This window comes from Myotis brandtii, unplaced genomic scaffold (genome assembly GCF_000412655.1).
Source record: "Myotis brandtii unplaced genomic scaffold, ASM41265v1 scaffold731, whole genome shotgun sequence".
In the NCBI taxonomy this organism is placed as follows: Eukaryota; Metazoa; Chordata; class Mammalia; order Chiroptera; family Vespertilionidae; genus Myotis; species Myotis brandtii.
This window is the reverse complement of record NW_005370895.1, coordinates 1,419,428-1,440,351: the sequence shown is the minus strand read 5'-3', so window position 1 is coordinate 1,440,351 and position 20,924 is coordinate 1,419,428. Positions and strand designations below refer to the sequence as shown.

At 49.0% G+C, this 20,924-nt stretch overlaps 1 protein-coding gene across 2 annotated transcripts; it reads left to right on the top strand.

Moving 5' to 3' along the window:
• Positions 1–52: 52 nt before the first annotated feature.
• ZNF445 (zinc finger protein 445) lies at positions 53–15,476 on the top strand. 2 transcript variants are annotated; one of them, XM_014530289.1, is made up of 8 exons: positions 53–142; positions 6,654–7,211; positions 7,713–7,769; positions 9,524–9,692; positions 10,076–10,152; positions 10,650–10,776; positions 11,261–11,371; positions 12,230–15,476. In XM_014530289.1, the coding sequence occupies exons 2-8, from the start codon at positions 6,783–6,785 to the stop codon at positions 14,374–14,376; spliced, it is 3,117 nt and encodes a 1,038-aa protein (XP_014385775.1). In that variant the 5' UTR covers positions 53–142; positions 6,654–6,782; the 3' UTR covers positions 14,377–15,476. The 2 variants fall into 2 exon arrangements, with proteins under 2 accessions (XP_014385775.1, XP_005882705.1); XM_005882643.2 differs by lacking the exon at positions 7,713–7,769 and having other exon boundaries at positions 54–142.
• Positions 15,477–20,924: the final 5,448 nt, after the last annotated feature.

Below are 20,924 nucleotides of genomic sequence, written 5' to 3'. Positions count from 1 at the left end.
GCGCCGAGGGCGGGTCTGGGAGCGTTTCGCCGCCCGGGGCGCCCCGCCCGGAGGAGACCTTTTGGAGGAACGGTTTCCGCGCTTTCTCTCCTCTCCTAATCGTGCAAACAAAGCCGCTCATTGCGGACGGCTAGTGACGCGGGTGAGTGACAGGAAAGTAAAAGTAACTGCAATCTGGCGATGTTTTCGTCGGGAGGCTTCCTGATACTGAAAATTTTACGCATTGTTATGCAAAGTCATAAACATGCATTACGAAATGGGATCCTACTATTGCTTTTAAAATCTTACCGCGATCAAACAGTGCCATGATGAAATACACATAGCATTTACCAAATGATACATAAACATTTACTGTTTTCACCATTTCAAAATGTATAATCGGTGCCATTGAGTACATTCATACTGTTGCTTATTGGAAAACTGTATCTTCCATTGGGGTAATGCAGTTCATATACTGGTTGATTTTGGGGCTAGCATTATGGTAGCGCTAAAACATGTTTCCAAGTAGAATTAAAAGAAAACATTTTGTTTGCTATTTTTTCCCCATAGTACACAGTGCCCGAGGCTGTAAATAGAAACATTTTGTTTGTTAGAATTGTCTACAGAATGAAAGAGTTGTCTGTAAAATGCAGTTTGTTAAGCAGGAGGTGCATCTCTAACCTAAGGCCGGGGGTTCTGTCCTCTGACCTGCATAGGCCTAGGAAGTCAAGGTGTCCTTCTCAGTTAAAAGGGGTGGCCAGGAAAGAGCATCCGGTTTCAAACTGCTTGTGGTTCAAAAGTGAAGACTCATTCCTATTAGTCGGTTGCTTTACAAGGAGTGTTTTTAGCTGTTTTTTTGATTAAGGGTTTCAGGGAATTTCCATCTGTTAATACACACAAGTACATCCGTGAGGGACTGACCACCAGGCTGCTCTCTCACATGTTATGTTAAAGCTGAAGATATCAGACAAATTTTGGTTTAAAAAGTAATCCTTGCCTCTGCCAGGTGGCTGGCTGGGTTGGTTGGAGCGTCGTCTGGTGCACCAAACTGGTTGTGGGTTCTATTCCGGGTCAGGGCACAATCCTGGGTTGGGGGTTCTGTCCCCAGTCAGGGGGCTGGTATGGGAGGCAGTTGATTGATGTTTCTCTCTCATGTCATGTCTCTCTCTCTCTTTTTCACTCCCTCTCTTCCTTCCTCTCTAGAGTGAATAATCATGTACTTGGGTGAGGATTTTTTTAAAAAAAGTAATCCTACCTATAAGCTGAAAAGATGGGAATGTTTTGGAGATAAACTTCTATATGTGCTTAAAAGGGAACTGGCAAAAGCGTAAGAAATACGAACTGTTCCACCTTTAAGTTTTCTGTGGCTCCTATAAGCATTCTGTGATGTCAGAGAGTAAAAATGCATAAAGCATAGTAAACATAACTTACCATATTTTGCAGTCTCCAGTATTTTTATATCAGAAACAATCTGAAGGAGCTTCCTCTTTTTTTATTATACAAAATAGCACCTGTCACTGTCTGAGATAGCAGGTGTTTTATTAATTTCATTGTCTGCCTTCCCATAAGGTCCTCTGGGCAGTGCTTTTAGTCTGCTGTATTCACTGCTGTAACCTTAGTGCTTAATACATAGTAGTTGCTAATTAAATATTTGTTAAAGAATGAATCCCTGTTGGAGATAAGAAATCACTGTATTTTATGTCCCTGGATTGCTAAATTAATCCTAAATATCTAAGATAGAAATAAATCAGAAAAAAATGGTAACAACTCAGACATCTTCAATGTAAAACCTTTTAATTTTGAGTAATTGTAGACTTACAGAGGGTTATAGAACTGTACAGAATTTCCTTAATCTCTTTACCCAGGTGGCTTTAAGCTAATATCTTGCATAACCATAGTACAGTCATCAAACTTAAGAAATTTATAGTGGACAATCTGATTAATGAAACTGATGACTTTAATCAGAGTTCATGAGGTTCTGACTATTAACCCTTTGTGTTCCAGGATTTAATCTGGAATCCCTCATTTATTTAGTAACCATGTCTCCTTATTTATTTATTTATTTTTTAATTTGTGGCAGTTTCTCAGTCTTTCCTTGCTTTTTATGATGTTGACACTTTTGAAGTTGTGTTTTTAGAATGACCATCAATATGGTCTTGTTACATGTTTTCTCCTGTTTTGAGAATGATACTGATGTGTCTTGTTACTGGTGATATTAATCTGATCCTTCTACATTTCTTAACTGAAATTTTGTGTGAGGAAGGTTTGTGCCGTCATCCCCTTTTGTTTATTTGTTCAATTAGTTATATCAGTGTGTGATGTCGGAAGTGGAACTTCTTTGGCTTGTAATGCAGTGCTGCTGTTGTTCATTTTGTTGCTTAAGCTATTCCCGCATTGGCCATTGAGAGCTCTCTCAGGTTGCGTGTCTCCCTTGAGGTGCCCCCTCCTTTTCTGTGTCTTTGCCTGACTTTCTGGCATCACAATTAGCATCTTGTATCTTCTCTTCTCTGGCCTGGAATCAACCACTTTTCCAAGGACCCAGGTTCTGTTCATTAGAGAACGAACGGTATTTAGATGCCATTAGGTTTGAGGTTATTTCTTCTTTAATCCTCGCCCGAAGATATGCTTTCATTTATTTTTTTATTTTTTCTTTCTTTCTTTCTTTTCTTTTTTTTTTTTAGAGAGAGAGATCCATTGGTTGCCTCCCACAGGCACCCCAATCTGGAATCGAGCAATGCTCCAACAGAGCCACTTGGCCAGGGCGAGCTCATTTCTTAATTGAGATATTTGTAAGTATATTTTAACATTTTAAATACGTTCCGGGAGGGAAAGCTTTCTTTAGTGGCGATTATTGAGAAACTTGTTTGCTTATTGTCCGTGTATAGCATAAACCTAGGCACTCTCATGTGGGTAAGAAAAATTTGAGCGTGAGAGACTACTTAATCAGGATTTTTAAAGGAAAACAAACAAAATTACATTACATCTGAGTTGAAGAAGCAAAATGACAAAAAGAAGAAAATGTCCCTGAAAAATGGCGAGACGATGGCTTGGGATTTCCCTTGTACTTTTCAAAGCCATTTCTGTTCATTGTGGGAATGGGGTGGGTTAGGGTGTAACTCTTGCTGAGAAGGGCCTGACCCGGCTCAGGTTGCTTCCTAGGCCCTGGGGGCTCACATCTGTGGTAGAATTTTAACAAGTTGATGAATGAAGCTTTTCTGTCCTCAAAGGCTAGTTGGGACATGAGACATCCCGTGGCATTAGGATACCTGAATTTCACTGCGCTGGTTCAGTTCACTGGCCCCCATAGCTTCCTGTGCTCTGGGTCTTTCATTCAGAGTTTGAAAGGCCCACTCCTGGGCCTTTTATCTTTAGCTTTATCCAAGCTCATAGACCTGGAATCCTTTGCCATATTATCAGGCAGTCACCCTCACTTTCCTGTTTGTCAGTTTTCTCACCAGCTATTTACAAATACTTCACTATCTCTTTGGACATTTCTGCACAGCTCCTTTAGAATATGCCAGCTTGGAGGCTTAGTTTTGGTGCTAATTTCACTGTGGGTCTCAATTCCCTGAGTTAGGTCATTACCATGGATATTTCCTTCTGGTTGCATTTCTTCAAAATATTTGTCTGGCCTCAGGTTCATTGTCTTTAGCCTCACTGCCAGGTTTCTCTTCACCCTCAGCCTCACTCTTGTGTTTTCATTCTTGAGTTTTCTTGCTCTCTCCAGTCTGTTCTGCTGGTTTGGCTGGGAAAGCCACCCTCCTCCCCCTTTCTCTGACCTCCAGCTTCCTCTGAGCGGCGTTTCAGCTTCCTGACTGTGCTGCGGGAGCTGGAGCCTGCCCCTCTGGCTCCTGAGGCGCCCTTCCCTCCCTGCCCTCCTTTGCTATGGTGTCTTCAGGTCTCCTTTTCTAGGTCTTCAGTTATTAATTTATTTCTCTTGTTTTCTCCAAATACTTCTTACCCTGTCCCATCCCTCTTTTTCCAAAGCAAGGCTTCATTTCTTCTCTGCTGAAACTTTAGCAGCCTCCTCAGCACGCATGGCCCTTAATGTCGTTCTTTACCTGAATTCCTGCCCTGGAGCAGGGCTGGAATTTCTCCTAGTAGCTGGATGATAGCATTCTTTCTGGGTGAGTGTTCTTCCTGTCTCAGTTACAGTAAGTTCTTGTGGGTCTAGCAGTGTTACAGCAGAAATTTGGTCAGAGGGAAGAGACAAACTTCACGCACTCCGAGGATCAGAAAAGTCCGTTGTATTCCGCATCGGTGCTGGCCCAGCAGAGTCACCTCCAGAGGCTGAGCACAACCTCATGGCCCACAGTTCTTTTCAAGGTGCACAAATTTGTGCACTGGGCCCCTAGTCTTCTATAATAATAAAAGGGCAATATGCTAATGAGACCGGACATCCTTCCTGACGAAGCCAGGGCCAGAGGGAAGCCAGCCTAGGTCCCAGGTGCCTGCGGGCGGCCGGGGGAAGGAAGCATCCTGAGTCCAGAGTGCCTGCAGGCGGCCGGAGGAGAGAAGCGGCCCAGGTCCCGGGTGCCTGCCGGCAGCTGGAGGAGGGAAGCCTGGGTCCCAGGTGCTAGAGGGACCCGGGCTGCCGGAGGGAAGCTGATGCCGGCAGCTGGGGGAAGGAAGGCCTACTCTTGCACGAATTTTCGTTCATCGGGCCTCTAGTTGTTTTATAATGAATGTAGGGGAGGAAGGCTTTGTTTTAGTATGGGTGAAAGTAGTGGTTTCTTTCTCTCTTCCTTTCTGTTAGGGAAAAAATGGGGGGGGGGAGGACAACAGTAATTTTCATAATTCACAGAAGTTAGCCTGAAAGAGAAGGCTGCATCCTTGCCACTGGCTGCTGTGGGTAGTGGTCTCTTTAAATTTGCTAACGGTGGTAAGGGATGGAGGGTGCCATGGTTTCAGGGGCGACAACCATCACCTGAGACTTGGTGCACTTTGCTCCTGGTGCCAAGGCCTGCTGTCCATCTCACACTTTGTAGATTTTTGTTTTAACTCTTTTCTTTTTTTCTTAAAAAATGTCATTTGTATTGAGGTAGCATTGGTTTATAACACTGTGTTTCAGGTGTGCAGCATTATAAAATGACATCTGTATGTAGTACATCATGCTTACCACCGGAATCTAGTTTCTGTCTGTCACCAAGGATTGACCGGTCTTACTTGTTTCCCCCTCCTCCTCCCCTCCCCCTCCTCTCTGGTAACCGCCAATCTGTTATCTGTCTAAGTTTGTTTGTTCTTTTGCTTGTTGGGTTTGGGGGCAGCATGTTCCTTTTTTTCTTCTCTGCCTCACTTCCCAGTATTTGTCTTACATTGTTCTCTTTGTTCAGCCAGCCTTGTCTGATTTGGTTACTGACTGAGTGGCTAAAACAGAGCTAAGGTCACCGGGATTTTTCCAATCGCCTGAGCACAGCCACTGTTTGCACACAAGTTCCCTTCAAGAACGCGCTGCCCCTTTTCCTCGGGGCCTTCTCTTCAGTCCCGGGAGGCATTACTTGGTGGCTTTGTTTTTTAAGCAGAATTATCATTGATCATAATTATTGATCACTACTCATTGTAAGAGTAGTGCCTAACAACGCAGGAGACAGACAAACAGGAGGGGAGAGCCCTCTCATTCTGCCCGCCTGAGGAGATGATGGCTGAGGACTCTGGTGCTGAGGCTGAGGAACTTGTGCATATGCAGACTGCTTTAGTTTTATTCATCTCACGACTAAATGAGTTCATAACTATAATTCATAGAAGTTTGGGTTTTGTCAAATACTTTTTCTGTGCCTATTGACATCATCATGTGATACTTGTTTTTTATTCTACTGATATATTAAATTACTTTAATTACTTTAATCTTGCATTCCTAAGATAAAGTCATAGGGTATAATTTTTCTTAGATGTGGCTGGATTCAGTATGCTAGTATTTTGTTGAGAATTTTTGCGTTTATATTCATAAAAGAGATTGATCTCTTTGGTTTTGGTATCAGGTAATACTGTCCTCGTAGAATGAATTGGGAAATGTTTTCTCCTGTTCTATTTTTTGAAGAGTTTGTGAAGAATTGGTATTATTTTTCTTTAAATATTTGGTGGACTTCAGCAGTGATGCCTTCTGGGCCTCGGCTTCTCTGTGTGGGTAGTTTTTGACTACCAGTTCAGTCTCTTCACTTCTTACAGATCTAGTCAAAATTGGTGTTTCTTCTCGAGTCAATTTTATCAGTTTGTGTTTTATAATAGTTTGTCAATTTCATCTAAAATATTTGTTTGCAAAAATATATTTTAAAGTCTTTTTATTTTTGTAAAGTCAGTAATATGTTTCCTCTTTCACTTCTGATTTATGTAATTTGAGTCTTCTCTTTTTCTTTGTCAGGTTAGCTTACGATTTATCAATTTTGTTCTTTTTCCAGTGTCTTAAGGTGGAAAGTTAGGTTATTGAGTTGAGATCTTTCTTAATGTGAGTATATCTGATAAGGCCTTGTACCTATGTACAGTATTCTGGGATATTTTCTCAGTTTACCCCAAGTATGACCATCTAGCCATGCTGATACTTGCAGGCCCCACTGCGCAGATGCTCACATGCCCTCTTCTCATACATCCAAGATGATCTGAACTAACAGGATCAAGCTCCACCATCCTTCTCACATGCCTCCTGGACACTAATATTGGTTATTTCATTCTCTTGCCAGTGACGTCTGATGTCCCAGCAAATGGCATTATCTACTACGGTGCTGAAAAGATACTCCCAACGTCCCAGCGGCGGCACGGCTAACATAGGCTTGGTTTGCACTCTGCTGTGGACACCCTAAGCAGGAGTGATGCCTCCAGGCAGGTGGTATACTGTCCATCCAGCACAGGCCCAGGCTTCAAGGGAGCGAGAACGCCTTCAGCTGGTGAAGAAGGAAGAAGAGGATGAAGGCTACCCTGCAGTGCAGGCTCCTAGGCCCCAGACACTCAACCTTCCTGGCCAGGAGCTGTTCCGCCAGCTCTTCAGACAGCTTCGCTACCACGAGTCTTCTGGGCCCCTTGAGACTCTGAGCCGGCTCCGGGAGCTCTGCCGCTGGTGGCTGAGGCCCGACGTTCTCTCCAAGGCCCAGATCCTGGAGCTGCTGGTGCTGGAGCAGTTCCTGAGCATCCTGCCCAGTGAGCTCCGCACCTGGGTGCAGCTGCACCACCCTGAGAGTGGCGGGAAGGCTGCGGCCCTGCTGGAAGAGCTGCAGAGGGACTTCAATGGGACACCATGGACGGTGAGTTGAGCAAGTGTGCAGCCCCCAGTGAACTCTGCCTGCCAGTGAGCCAGCTTGTTTGGGGGTAGGGTTGGCCTCGGAACCTTCAGCCCTGAGGAATGCAGGGGAAGTCTTCCCTTCTCAGTCCCGTGGCGCGTGAGCAGCTGAGAACTATACCCTAAGCCAAGGACCTTATAGCAGGCAGCCCTTCCCGCCTTCCCAAAGATGATCCGCTGCAGGAAGAGTATCCATAAAACAGGAACATATTTTTGGACACAGTGACCTAGAGTATACAGAGTCCATCTCCACCTATTGTCTAATTGGTCTTGATGCTGACCTGTTAAGTGGGGGTGATGTCTCTTGCTTGTAAGGAGAGGAGTAGAGTCTGGACTCGTGGCCTCTGAGGACATGTTAAGACCAGAAGAGCAGCCTGCATGTGCCATAAGCCTTTGAGGGTTGGTTCTGTGCAGGGAGGAGGCATCCCAACCTCAGTGCTCTTGCCCACATTGTTGTTCCTTTCAGAGCCTCAGTTTATTGAAAAGAAAATGCAAAACTGATCTAACAGTGAGAAGCTGCTCGGTATGTATTTGCCTATCATGTGCTTGGCCCTGGCCTTGGTGCTGGACGTGGGGCTGCCAGTCCCAGTGCCGTGCTAGAGCCGCAGGTCAGTTCAAGTGCACTCTGCCTCTCAGCGCTTCCTCCGTCTTTGGATGCTTTTAAGATAGCATTTATCATTTTTGTAGGCTTCTTTAAAATTGTTACTTCTATAAAAATATGTATTTCTATAAAAATATGTTATTTCTAAAAAATATATGATTCATGCATAAATAAAAGTTACTTTCAAGATTTCTGACACATATTTGACATACTTCTCCCCCAAATTTAAAATAAAGTTAAACCAGTCAACTAACACATCTGAACATAGTCTAACAGCCGTAAGTGGTAATACAGCAACACAAGGGGTGACTATTACAAAAGAAAACCTCTTTGCTCAATATTGGGTCCTATTTTTAAAAAATCTAAAAGAGCAGTTATTCTTTTTACTAAAACAATGAGATCAAAAAGATCTAAAAAGTGATTTATTAGAGCAAATAAGGTACACCTCAGGTATAAAATTGTGGCTTGGTTGTATGCAACTCATTTAGGTCTAGATGTGAGGTTTTGCAACCCATGAAAACATTGCCAAATGAGCAGAGAGGGCCTACCTGGTCAAAAGCAGTTAGAAATTAGAAAACATAAAACAGATGGGGAGAAAGCCTCCCAGATTCTGAAAAATAACAGAAATGCTCAAGATGCATATAAAGTTACAGTGTCACTCTGGGGTTCATCCAGATGACCAAAATGTGAGAAACCTAAGGGGAGGGGTAAGGGGGGGGCCTGCAAAAGTTTATCCTCCAACTCATTTGGCTGTGCTTCCGTAGTCTTCCTGTTTCTTTATCCTCCCTTTGTGGGGTTTTGGAGGACTAGGAGACAAATTACTGTGATGAGTTGATCATCTTTAGTCTGTAGATCAGTATCAGATGTTTAGTGGCCTCAGCTCAAGTTCCATCAGTGTCAGTGTAGAGAATGTGTTGGCCCAGGGCCCGAAAACTTGAGGTTCACTGGCTGTAGTTTTCTGTTCTCATTTTTACACCAGGCACAGCCTTGCTCAGACACCAGAGCTACTTGAAGGCCAAGGCAAAGGCTGCCTCATTCTACTCGGGTGGGCACTTGTCATTGTTTGCACCTGAGACTTTTTCTTCTGCGGTGCCATGGCTGCCCCTCGCAATTAGCTTTGCCTCTCTGTCATTGTTACTGCTTCCTCAGGTTTACAGGCTGGGAGTCCTGCCCCTTTGGGGTCCCTTTGCATATAAGCGCCTAGAGCAGTGCCCTATACTTGGTAGACATTATGCATCTGCAGCTCTCCTGTGAGTCATTATCAGTTCAACTCACAGGGATACATGTCTTTCGTTTCTAAGTTCCAGGCCAGGGGTGGGGGCTGAGGGCTAGTGGGGAGGGGGTCCTGCGGCACCTGCGGCCTGACCACAGTGCTGTTACTGACTTGCCAGCTACTTTCTTTTCCCTTTTTTATATCTTTATTGTTGAGAGTATTACAGATACCCCCTCCCCCTTAATGTCCCCCAACCAGCAACTTTCTGGCTCCACCTGTCACCCCCTGGCCCACACTAGAGCCCAGGGAGGCTGAGGGGTGAGGGGTCCTCCCTGGGCTTTCTCCTCCTTTCCCCTCTGCCTGTAGGTGGTAAAGGGCCCAGCTCACCCTCCTCTGGGCTCTGAGATTGGCCGAGTTGCTTTCTAATCCCCGTGGGGATCCTCTCCCGTTTTCTTCTTGCCAGGACCCAGCCCCTGCCCAGAGCCCAGATGTACAATGGATGGGTACAGGAGCCCTGCGAGCCGCACAGAAATGGCCCTCTGCTTCACCTCCCAGGAGCGACTCTGCTCTGGGGGACCACCTGGAGTCTCCCTATGAAACAGGAGTGCGTGACTTCCTGGCTGGGCAATCCGGTACTCACTGCCTGGCACTAAGACCCCACCTCGCCTGAAGCCACACTTCCCACATTTCCTGTAGTGTCATCTTTTCACCACCTGCCCTCTCACGACAGTCCCTTTCTATCCTGGCCCTTAGCTCTGTGTCTTTTCTTTTTTTTTTTTCTTCTTTGTGTTATTGCTGTTGTTTTGTTTGTTTCTTATTCGTTAGCTCTGTGTCTTTTCTACCTCATCTGTGACCCATGTTAGCCTGGCTCCTCCTCCCGTTGTATGCCCTGCCCTCACTTCCATTCCCTGGCCTCTAGCAGACACTGGGGAAACGTGAAATGGGTTACAACAGTCCATGCCTGCTCGTGGGGGGAAGGGCGGGCTGCCCTGTCTCATGGCTCTTTCTTCTTCAGATCCTCCTGCTGCCCAGATGCCTGCCCTTCCCCAGGAAGAGGGCTGCCCTGGAGATGGGGCGACAGCCCAGCCTCAGGTGAGCCACAGGACCGGCTGTCCTTCGTGACGTCCCAGTATTGCTGCCTGACAGAGTAGCTGCAGTTCCCCCTCGTCCTGCCTCTGTCCAGTGACCGCACATCCAGAGACCCGCAGACCAGACTCTCCCCCAGAGCCCAGGGCTCTTCTGCTGGGTGATGGTCTTCTCTTTCACCCTGACCATCCATCCTGTTCTCACTCAGAGCAGCCCGTTCCCCTGCCTCTCCCTGACAGCCAGGGTCTGTGGACTGGCTCTAAGGCAGTGGTTCTCAACCTTCTGGCCCTTTAAATACAGTTCCTCATGTGGTGACCCAACCATAAAATTACTTTCGTTGCTACTTCATAACTGTAATGTTGCTATTGTTATGAATCGTAATGTAAATATCTGATATGCAGAATGGTCTTAGGTGACCCCTGTGAAAGGGTCATTCGACCGCCAAAGGGGTCAAGACCCACAGGTTGAGAACCGCTTCTCTAAGGTATCGTTCTGTTTCTCAGGAGGCTCTGACCTTCAAGGACGTGGAGGTGACCTTCTCCCAGGATGAGTGGGCCTGGCTGAACCCTGCTCAGCGAAACCTCTACAGGGATGTGATGCTGGAGAACTATGGGAGCTTGGCTTCTCTCGGTAAGGCACCGCTGTCCCCATGCTCTGCCCACCTTTACTGCTGCCTTCTTAGTCTTCATTATGGCGCATCCGAAGGGGCCTGACCTGGGTGTACGTCCATCTCTGTAACTGCTAACCAGGTCACTGAATCTGTCATCCAGTCTTTCCTCTTGAAAAACAGGATAATAATGCCTGGTATGCTGGGTTACTGTAAAGACGAAGTCATATGTGTCAAGTTCCTAATCCATTTAGGCATCTGCAATAGGTTAGCTGATTGAATTGCTCTGTGGTTCCCACCTCCAGAGAACCCTGGTGATGCTTTTGGCTGGAATTTCTCTCAGCCTCTCTTGTCTCTGCTCAGGGCTGTAGGAGATGGCTGTCTGGGCCTCCTGCCTTAGCTTCCCCCTGGCCTCTCTCTCCTCCCGCCCACAACGCCAGGCGTGCGAGGGTCCTTGAGACTAGTTCTGTGTGACTCAATCCCGTCCCCTCCCCTTCTCCTCTGCAGTGGGGCCACTCGCCAAACCTGCTCTGATATCTTGGTTGGAGGCAAGGGAGCCGTGGGGCCTGAACGTCCAGAGAGCCCAGCCTAAGGCGAAGCCAGGTGCTGCCCCGGCAGGTGAGTCAGAGAACCTACCAGATCCTGCTCCTCCAGCGTCTCTTCTCTTTCTTACCATCTTTCACACCAGGTCAGTCCTGGGGAACTTACTCCATTGTTTGCTAGAAGGAAAATCCTTAGTACTGTTGCTAAGGAGTGCCGGGCCCTGGGCTTCTTCCCTCCAGACTGGCCTATTAGACATTCATTTCTGGCCGTGCCCCTTTCCCAGAAGCCCTTTCAGTATCATTATTGTCCACTGGAGGGTTTCACCGTTCCCTCTCGTTTCCCGTTTATTGATGCTGCACTCCCCCCTCCAGACTGGCCTATTAGACATTCATTTCTGGCCGGGCCCTCTCCCAGAAGCCCTTTCAGTATCATTATTGTCCACCGGAGGGTTTCACCGTTCCTTCTCGTTTCCCGTTCATTGATGCTGCACTCCTGTTGAATCCCCAGTGCCTGCCCCTTCCTGCTCTGAGGAGCCCTCATTCCACTCCTGCTCCTCCTCTCTGCTCCGTCCTCCCCTGTGGTAGGCTTGCTCTCCAGACCTTTTAGCCGGCTCTCCTCCGAGCCCCACCCTCGGCCCTGTCTTGTGCTGTGGGTCCTCTCCCCTCTCTTGCTATTAACACTTGCCTCTCAACCCTTTTCTTTTTTAACTGGATGTGAGTTCTGCACACATCTAGCTCCTGTGCCCATCTTACTTCTCCTCCCTTCCCTGTCACCTGGGTTGCCCTTCCACTTTGCCTTGCTGTGACTATTTTGTAGACGTATTGGCAGTCAGGCACAAGCCACACCACCCAAGTTTGTGGCACCTTTTTGTCCCTTGGTGCTTTTCCAAGTGTGGGGAAAGAGTGCATTCTCTTGTGTTTTATTTTGTGTCAGGAGGCGAGCTCCAGATTAAATCAAGCAAGCTCATCCTAAACCCCAAACCTTTGGAAGACGCACAGGCCTTAGCTGTGTCGTCAGGATGTCGTGTGATGAGCGTTTCTGAGGAAACAGGGCCCAGAGAACCTGTGGAACAGAAGAGCCCGTCACAGGAGGGAAGTGGCAGTCCCACACACGCGAGTGCTAAGAGAAAAGAGGCCAGTTTCAGTCACCGGACAGGAAAGGAACCGGAAGACTCGGGAGGCGGTAGTAGTGTCAGTCTCAGACACGTATATTTTCGAGTTCCCAGAAGAAAAAGGAAGCATGGCTGCGGCCGACACTTCAGAGGGAGCTCATACCACTATGACTACAAGGAGTACGGGAAAGGCCTCAGGCTCATGATCAGTGGGTTCAACCTACATCAGAGAATTCACGCTGGCCTGAAAGCCCCCTCGAAGGATGCGCACGGGAAGGACTTCAGCCTCGGCTCGCATCACCAGCGCAGTCTTCACGTGGTGGGGACTTTCTATAAGTGCGCCGACTGTGGGAGGAACTTCAGCCGTAGCTCCTACCTCGAATACCATCAGAGACTCCACACTCAGGAGAAGCCGTTTAAATGCCGAGTGTGTGGGAGAGCCTTCAGGTGGAGCTCCAACCGCGCGCGACACGAGAGAATTCACACTGGACTGAAACCTTATAAATGCGATTTATGCGGCAAAGCTTTCCAGCGCCTGTACGCCTACCACCTGCACCAGGAGTCCCACGCCAACCAGCTGTATCTCAAAACGAGGCGGTGCCAGGAAGCGCTCGCCTATGGCCCCCCGTTGGATCATCATTTGCAAGACCAAAGCGGGGAGAAGCTCTTTGACTGCAGCCAGTGCAGGAAATCCTTCCACTGTAAATCGTACATCCTCCAGCATCAAAGGATCCACACCCAGGAGAAGCCCTTTAAATGTACCAAATGCAGGAAAACCTTTCGGTGGAGGTCCAACTTCTCTCGGCACCAAAGAATGCACCAGGAAGAAAAGTTCTATAACCCAGACAGGGGCAGCGAAGACTGGAGGGAGGCCCCCGGCTGCAGTCAGCCCCAGAGCGAACCCCCCGCGGAGGAAGCTTTCCCGTGCCCGCAGTGTGGGCAGACTTTTCCCGGGAGGAAAGCGCTCCTTAACCATCAGAGGACCCACACAGGCCAGGAACCATACGGCTGCGGCGAACGTGCGAAGGAGTTGACGCACAGGTCGAAATTGATCGTTCGTAGGAAGCAGCATGCCCTCAACAGAAGCCCCGATGACCGGCCCTCCCTCAGCCAGGACGGAGCGCTCCCGGTCCCTCCGAGCAGCCCGGCCCCGGAGAAGCCCTTCACATGCAGCCAGTGCGGGAAAGGCTTCCAGAACCACTCCTTCCTCCTCATCCACCAGCGGGTTCACACCAGAGAGAAGCCGTATCAGTGCAGGGATTGCGGCAAAGCTTTCCGGTGGAGTTCCAACCTCTCGCGACACCAGAGGAGCCACTTTCTGGGAAAACGGCTGCTCCTGTACCGAGAGAGCGGGGACACTGCAGACGCGCAGCCACAAAGCCTGGAGGACGAGAAGAAAGCTTTCTGGTGCCAAGAATGTGGGAAGAGCTTTACGCGTAAAAGGACCCTCTTAGATCATAAGGGGATCCACAGTGGAGAGAAGCGCTACAAATGTAACCTCTGCGAGAAATCTTACGATCGAAAGTACCGCCTGGTGAATCACCAGAGAACCCACACGAAAGAGAAGCCTTTCAGATGTCAGTGGTGTGGGAAAGACTTCATCGCAAAGCACACCCTCTGCATCCACCAGAGGAAGCACGCCCGCCTGGCGCCGTTGGAAAGCAGCCTGGCCGGCCCGTCTTCCTCTCAGGACAGAGGGGCGGGTTTGCAGGAGTTAAAACGGAGCGGGGAGAAGCCCGTGGAGGGCCGTGAGCAGGGCTCCGGGCCCAGCGGCCCTCAGGACTTACCCGTGGCGAAAAAGTGTCACAAGTGTAGCACGTGTGGGAAAGCGTTCAGCAAGACCTCCCAGCTCATCAGCCACAGGAGATTCCACACTCGCGAGAGGCCCTTCAAGTGCACCAAGTGTGGGAAGACCTTCCGCTGGGCTTCCAACCTGGCTCGGCACATGAAAGGGCACCTTGGTGATTAGCGTGGGGCCTGACGGAGGGAAGAGGCGGTTCCTGGAGGACCTCAGAGGGAGGCGCTTCGGGAAAGTGTTCCCAGAGGGCCCAGCCCTCTTTATTTTGGAAGCTGGTCGCAGAGAATCCCGAGGATTCAAACGCTCAGATGCCCCTCGTTTTACCTGCTGGGGAATGAGATGCTCTTTGGGGACCTTCCGGAGACTCGGGCCCTCAGGAGTGGCCTTTGTGCCATGGCCTGGAGCTCCCCAGCCAGGTCTGCTTCCCTAACTAAAGGGAGATGCAGGCCAGTGCCCTTCTGGGTTGGCGAGGTGGGCCATGGCTGCTGGGAAGGGGCCCGCCAGACCTGAGGTTTTCCTCGGAGTTTGATCTGTTCTGGTTCCTATTCTGTTTGACCTTAAAGCAACAGCAGCTGCAGGAACTCCTCCGAGTCGCCCCATATACCTCTTGGGGAGCTCTGGCTGCGGCTTCAGCCTTCACAACTGGCTTGGATCTCTGCTGTGGGCACCAAGTGGAGGAGAGCAGGTGTGTCGGGTCCCTCACTAGAGCGTGGAGCGCTCCCATCCCATCCCCGTCCCCATCCCCATCCCCATCCCCAGGTGTGCAGCTCTGTCTGTTAAACAGAAATGTGTTGAGCTCCTCCCACGTGCCAGAGACACAGCAGTGACCCGAACAGTGCCGTCTTGGATCTTTACAGATAAACATACGAGATCCATAAACATTTGGGTTGGTGTGTGTGTTGTGGGCAACATGCATCGGAGAAGAGTCAGAGGGCATGCTGGATTGGGAGGTGGGTTGTGGTTTTAAACAGGCTGGTCATGAAGGGCCTCAGCTGAGAAGGTGACATTTGAGCAAAGACCTGAAGGAGTCAGGGAGTAGGCCCTGGCGGTCTCTAGAGCCACGCACAGGAGGTGGGCTCCTGTCTGGTGTCTCAGGGAGTGACAGGGGGCCTCTGGGCTGGAGTGGAGTGAGCCAGTGGAAGAGAGGGGGCCAGAGAGGCGGTAGGCAAGCCACGGGGCATCGGGGGCCTCACTGGGCCTGGACGATATAAAAATATATATATATTTATTGATTTTAGAGAGAGAGGAAGGGAGAGGGAGAGAGAGAGAGATAGAAACATCAATGAGAGAAAAACATCATCGATCGGCTGCCTCCTGCATGCCCCCACCGGGGATTGAGCCGCAACCCAGGCATGTGCCTGACAGGGAATCAGTGACCTCTTGGTGCACGGGTCAACGCTCAACCACAGCCACACCTGCCGAGTGCTTTTGGATGACCTTAGTTTAGAAGTGATGTGGTCTGAATGTGAATTACATTTTACAAGAGTTAACCACAGACCCAAGGACTCAGTAAAATGTCGGAGCTGAACATTTTTTATGTAGTTATCCCTGCTGCCTGTTTCTATGCGTGGACACCCCCCTCCCTACCTGCCCCCGTCAAGTATCTGAATATTCTGAGACCGGCAGCTCTCAGCCGGTGTAAGCAGTTGTGATTGCGGCTCTGACCTCTGCAGGCTGCCGTGTGCCGTCTCCCTTCACCTGCAGTGCCACACCCGTCCATGCTGGCTCAGGACCTCACTCTTCCAGGCCCAGCTTTTCCTGACCCTCGTCCCTTGAAGCCCTCTCCCCTGCTCCGCCTCTCCTGGTCCCTGTTTCGTGCTGTGTTAGGTGTTGTCTGGATTTGCAGAAGTTACGCCTACCACCACAGCCAGACTGAGGCCGGGGCTGAGTGCTTGCTTACCTGTTGGCCACGCAGAGATTTTGCACAAAGTTGCCTCTGTTGAGGAAGATAGAGCTGAATTTAGTTTAGCTGAGTCATGATTGGAGTCTTTTGAAAGGGTCCTTGAGTGAAACGGTGGAGGCCACCCACAAGTGCACTCCTGTAATGAGGAGCCCGGCTCTGTGTGGTTCCGAGCCACAGGCACCAGTGAACAGTTTCCGACGGCCCCAGCCACAGTACTCATCTCGCACCCCCCTCTGGCCTGGAGGGCACACCCCCTTTTACAACCCTGCCCCGCCTTCTCTCACTCCCCAAGAACTGAAGTTGGGGCTGAAGAGAGCCAGGTGGGCGTCAGCAGGTCTTTCAGTCAGCTGTCCGGTGTTGGCCCAGCCTTGCTGACCGAGACCGTCAGCCCGCAGAGTCGTGTACAGAGAAGAAAGCACGGGAAATGTGAATGAATACGGACCATCTCACACTTAGCACGCTGGCAAATTGTTAATGTGGGTGTGTGGGCCCTGGGCACTCTGCTGTGGGAGTGGAGACTGATGACGGTTGTGCAAAGCGGTTTGCAAAGTCTTGTAAAGTTGTGTGTACTCGGTCACCTAGTAAATCTGCTCCTGGATAAACCACAGAACAGCAGTTGGGACACAGGAGATGCGTGTGAGCCTGCATTGCAATACTGTTCGTTGCAGTTAGCAAGATGGTTGAGATAGCGAGATTGGGAAAAGCCTACATTCCCATCAGCAGAAGAACAGAGAAGTCAGTGGGTTGTTTTGGAACTTTGGGAAGCGAGTGTGAAAGAGCTGTAGTTGCATCTTTCATGGATAAATAAAACGACGCTGAGAAACTGGTGAAGGTACAGACAAGTACCGTTTCTGTAAAGTTCAACACTGTATCTGTGAGTCTGTTCCTTAAACGTCTTTGTGTTTCACTTTTTCTGTAAAATGAAATATTTGTGCCAACCTCACAGGGTGACTGGGGTTGGGGCTGGTTAATGAAATGATGTAAGTAAAGTGGTTAGAACAGTGGCTGCCGTGTGAGCACTGTTGGCATATAGTAAACCATGTTGTTACTGTTTTGCACTATATATTTCAGTGGTTCTCAACCTTCTGGCTCTTTAAATACAGTTCCTCATGTGGTGACCCAACCATAAAATTATTTTCGTTGCTACTTCATGACTGTAATGTTGCTACTGTTATGAATCGTAATGTAAATATCTGATATGCAGGATGGTCTTAGGCGACCCCTGTGAAAGGGTCGTTCGACCGCCAAAGGGGTCGCGACCCACAGGTTGAGAACCGCTGATATATTTCCTGTGGATGCAAATTATATGAAACCAGAGTATGAAATCATGTATTGGAACGATGTGTGAAAGTCCTGCTCTGCCCTCCCAGGGCAGGGGTTGCTGATGAAATTGGAGGCTTCACTTGTATTTCCTTTTTAAAATTACTGTCGATGTGGTCAGCATGTGGATTTAGTAGCATAGTGCGGTGGGTGCTTTTTTAACTGTCTGCTTAAAATCCTTAAAAATAAAAAGTTTTTACGCCTGGGCTCTGACATTTTCTGATTCACAGAGATCCTGGCTCTGCTTCACGGGGTATTAGAATGCATCACTAATCGCTCCAGGTTCCAGGTTCCTCACCTGCAGCATCGGGAGCAACACAGATGGCCCCGAGGAAAGGAGTGGTTAACAGCCCTGCTCCTCGGGGTGGACACCCAGCAACAGCTACAGGGGAGGATGTTCGCCACGCGTGGACACGTGATCCCCAAGACGTGTGGTTTACAGGAAATCATAGGCTCAGTTTCCTTTAGCTCCTCCTTGCCCAGTAATCAGTCAAGTCAGAAGCTGTAGACTCAAGTTCAAGGATGAAATGGGATCTGTGGACGGAGGCGCTTAGTCATTTATCCCACTTTTTAGGTAGGTGAGGAGGAGGAGGGTCATGAACGCTCACATACCAGCCACCACAGCCTTTAAGTTCATGCCAACCCTGCCAAGAGGAGGAAAGGCTTTGCATCGATCAGGTTCTAGTCAGGGGCCAGAAACCATGCCAATTTTTTTTAATAAATATATATTATTGATTTTTTACAGAGAAGAAGGGAGAGGGATAGAGAGTTAGAAACATCGATGAGAGAGATCGATCAGCTGCCTCCTGCATACCTCCTGGGGATGTGCCCGCAACCAAGGTACATGCCCTTGACCGCAATCGAACCTGGGAACCTGGGACCCTTGAGTCTGCAGGCCCACGCTCTATCCACTGAGCCAAACGGGTTAGGGCTGTCTTTTCGTTTTGTTCAAGCCTTTAGCTGATTGGCTGAGGCCCACCCACATTATGGAGAATGATCTGCCCTATCATAGTCCACCAATTTAAATGTTAATCTCATCCCAAAACACCCTCACAGAAAAACCCAGAATAACGTTTGGTCAAATAGCTGGGCACCCCATGCGTCAGGACATGCAGAGCCAGAGAAAGGCCCTGAGACCGAAAATCTAAAGAGGCAAGGCCCTCCAGAGTAACAACTGGTAAAGGTTTGTTATTAAGGGAAACGGATTTGCAGCATTTCTTGGGCAGTTGCAAGATGAAAGGAGTCCCCGCACTGCTCAGTTGGCGCCAGAGAACGATATGGAGCAAAAATAAGGGGGCTAGAGGGGGTGGCAGCAGGGAATAGTCACATAAACGGATATGTGACTGTTTCCAGGTGCAGGAAACTGCCTTACATGCTTGACCAGGTCAGGACAACCGAAATGTTTTCTAGACGCAGCGCATTCCAGGAGGCAGGGGAGGTGCTGGTTAATGTCAGGCAGACATGATCTCCATCAGGCAGTCTCTGGGGGCGGGGAGGGGGCTGGGATGCAAACAAACCTCTTGATGGCCCAGGTCCAGCAGCTCTCAGTCTCTCCTCTGTACCCTGGCCAGGAAAGTGACACACAAAATTGATCATCCCACCCCTCCAGCACTGCCGCCTCCTTAAATTCCCTGGCGGCCAGGGAACCAGCTGGCAAGGCAGAGGTGTGGATTGGGGGTTCCCACCCCTAGGCATCTGTAGAAGGCTGGATGTGAAACAGATCAGTTAATAAACTGGTACCACTTTTCTGAATCATTTTATTTAAAAAATTCCTAGGATATTTGACTTAAAACTTTGAGACCAATAATATGTATTCAGGGAATTATGTGTGTTAAATTGTGGACAACTGGTCACTTAAAGGTGTAAGTTATGCCAGAAGCAGTTGATTTTACCCATTGACCTGGTAATAAATAGCTGTTGAACGTGACTTTATTTTGCTGCAATGAACTCAGACTTAAAAGCCCCAAGAAGAGTCTGAGAATTATCTAAGACTCCAGTAGCCACTTGGGAAAATATTCTGGCAGTCCTCCAACTGTTAAGCAGAGTTACCATATGAGCCAACAAATCTCATATAAATGTCTTGTGGCGCCCTAACTGGTTTGGCTCAGTGGATAGAGGGGTCCCAGGCCTGTGGACTGAGGGGTCCCAGGTTCGATTCCGGTCAAGGGCATGTACCTTGGTTTCGGGCACATCCCCAGTAGGGAGTGTGCAGGAGGCAGCTGAATTGATGTTTCTCTCTCATCAATGTTTCTAACTCTCTATCCCTCTCCCTTTCTCTCTGTAAAAAATCAATAAAATATATTTTTTAAAAATGTCTCGTGGCCCTTTAAAACTTACAGAACATAAATATTGGAAACAATACAAAGAATGGAATTTTGGAAAACCCGGTTCACCCTGGCCATGTTGAGCCGAGGGCATTTCCCACACTCTGGCATCTTACGTGGCTAACCCCCATGTTTGGAGCCGGTGCTACTTCCTACAGTGGGCAGAATCTAGGCTGGGATAGGCTGGGAAGCGCTTGACACAATAAAGACCAGGTTGCTAGGAGCCCCCAGTCTTCTAAGGCTCCCCCTCCTCTCTGAAGCTCCCTCCAATGAATCCTCCACTCCAGACCTTTCAGACAGGTGAGCTTCAAACTCCTCATACCTTTCCAGTCCCCCAAGTCTTGGCCATCTGTTGAGCCCACTGTGCCCTTGCTATCAGCCACCCGGTTCTGGGCATCCTAGAAGGAGATGCTGACTTGCCCATGGCCTTGGGGACCAGCAGGAGATAGTGGGCAGACCCTCTCTGCCTGGGGCAAATTGGAGCTTCTCGTGGGATGCAGGTGTCAGGACCTTGAAGATGGGTTGACCTAGTTGATCATCTAGGTAGTGTGCCTTGACATTTCTCAGGGGGGACAGTCACTGTTCTGAAGAAGGTGAAGTACCAAGCATGACAGAAAGTAGGACGAGTCCCCCAGACCTGCCATTCGGCCCACACCAAGGTGGGCTTCCCTGAGGTCAGGAAGCTGCAGCTTTGCAGCCCTGTCTGGCACTGGTCCTGGGCAAGTGCACAGGGGCAAGTAAGGGTGAGTTTCCTGTTGCTGCTGTGACTCAGGACCACAAACATAGCTGCTTGGAACAAGAGCCACTTATCTCCCAGAGTTGTCGGTCCTGAGTCCCTCGAGTGAGGCGTGGGACTCTGCTCAAGGGTGAGTTTCCTGTTGCTGCTGTGACTCAGGACCACGAACGTAGCTGCTTGGAACAAGAGCCACTGATTCTCCCAGAGTTGTCGGTCCCTCGAGTGAGGCGTGGGACTTTGCTCGGGGTCTCACACATCAAACTAGCATTCTGTCTGCCCTGAGCTCTCATCTGAAGACTCTGGGGGAAAACCCAGTCCCAGCCAGGCTCATTGGTTTTGTTGACAGAATTTTCCTTCTCATGGCTTGCACTTGGCCTCTGGCATCATCGAGCCAGCAATGGCAGGCGAGGCCTCCTCACGCTTAGAATCCCTCTCA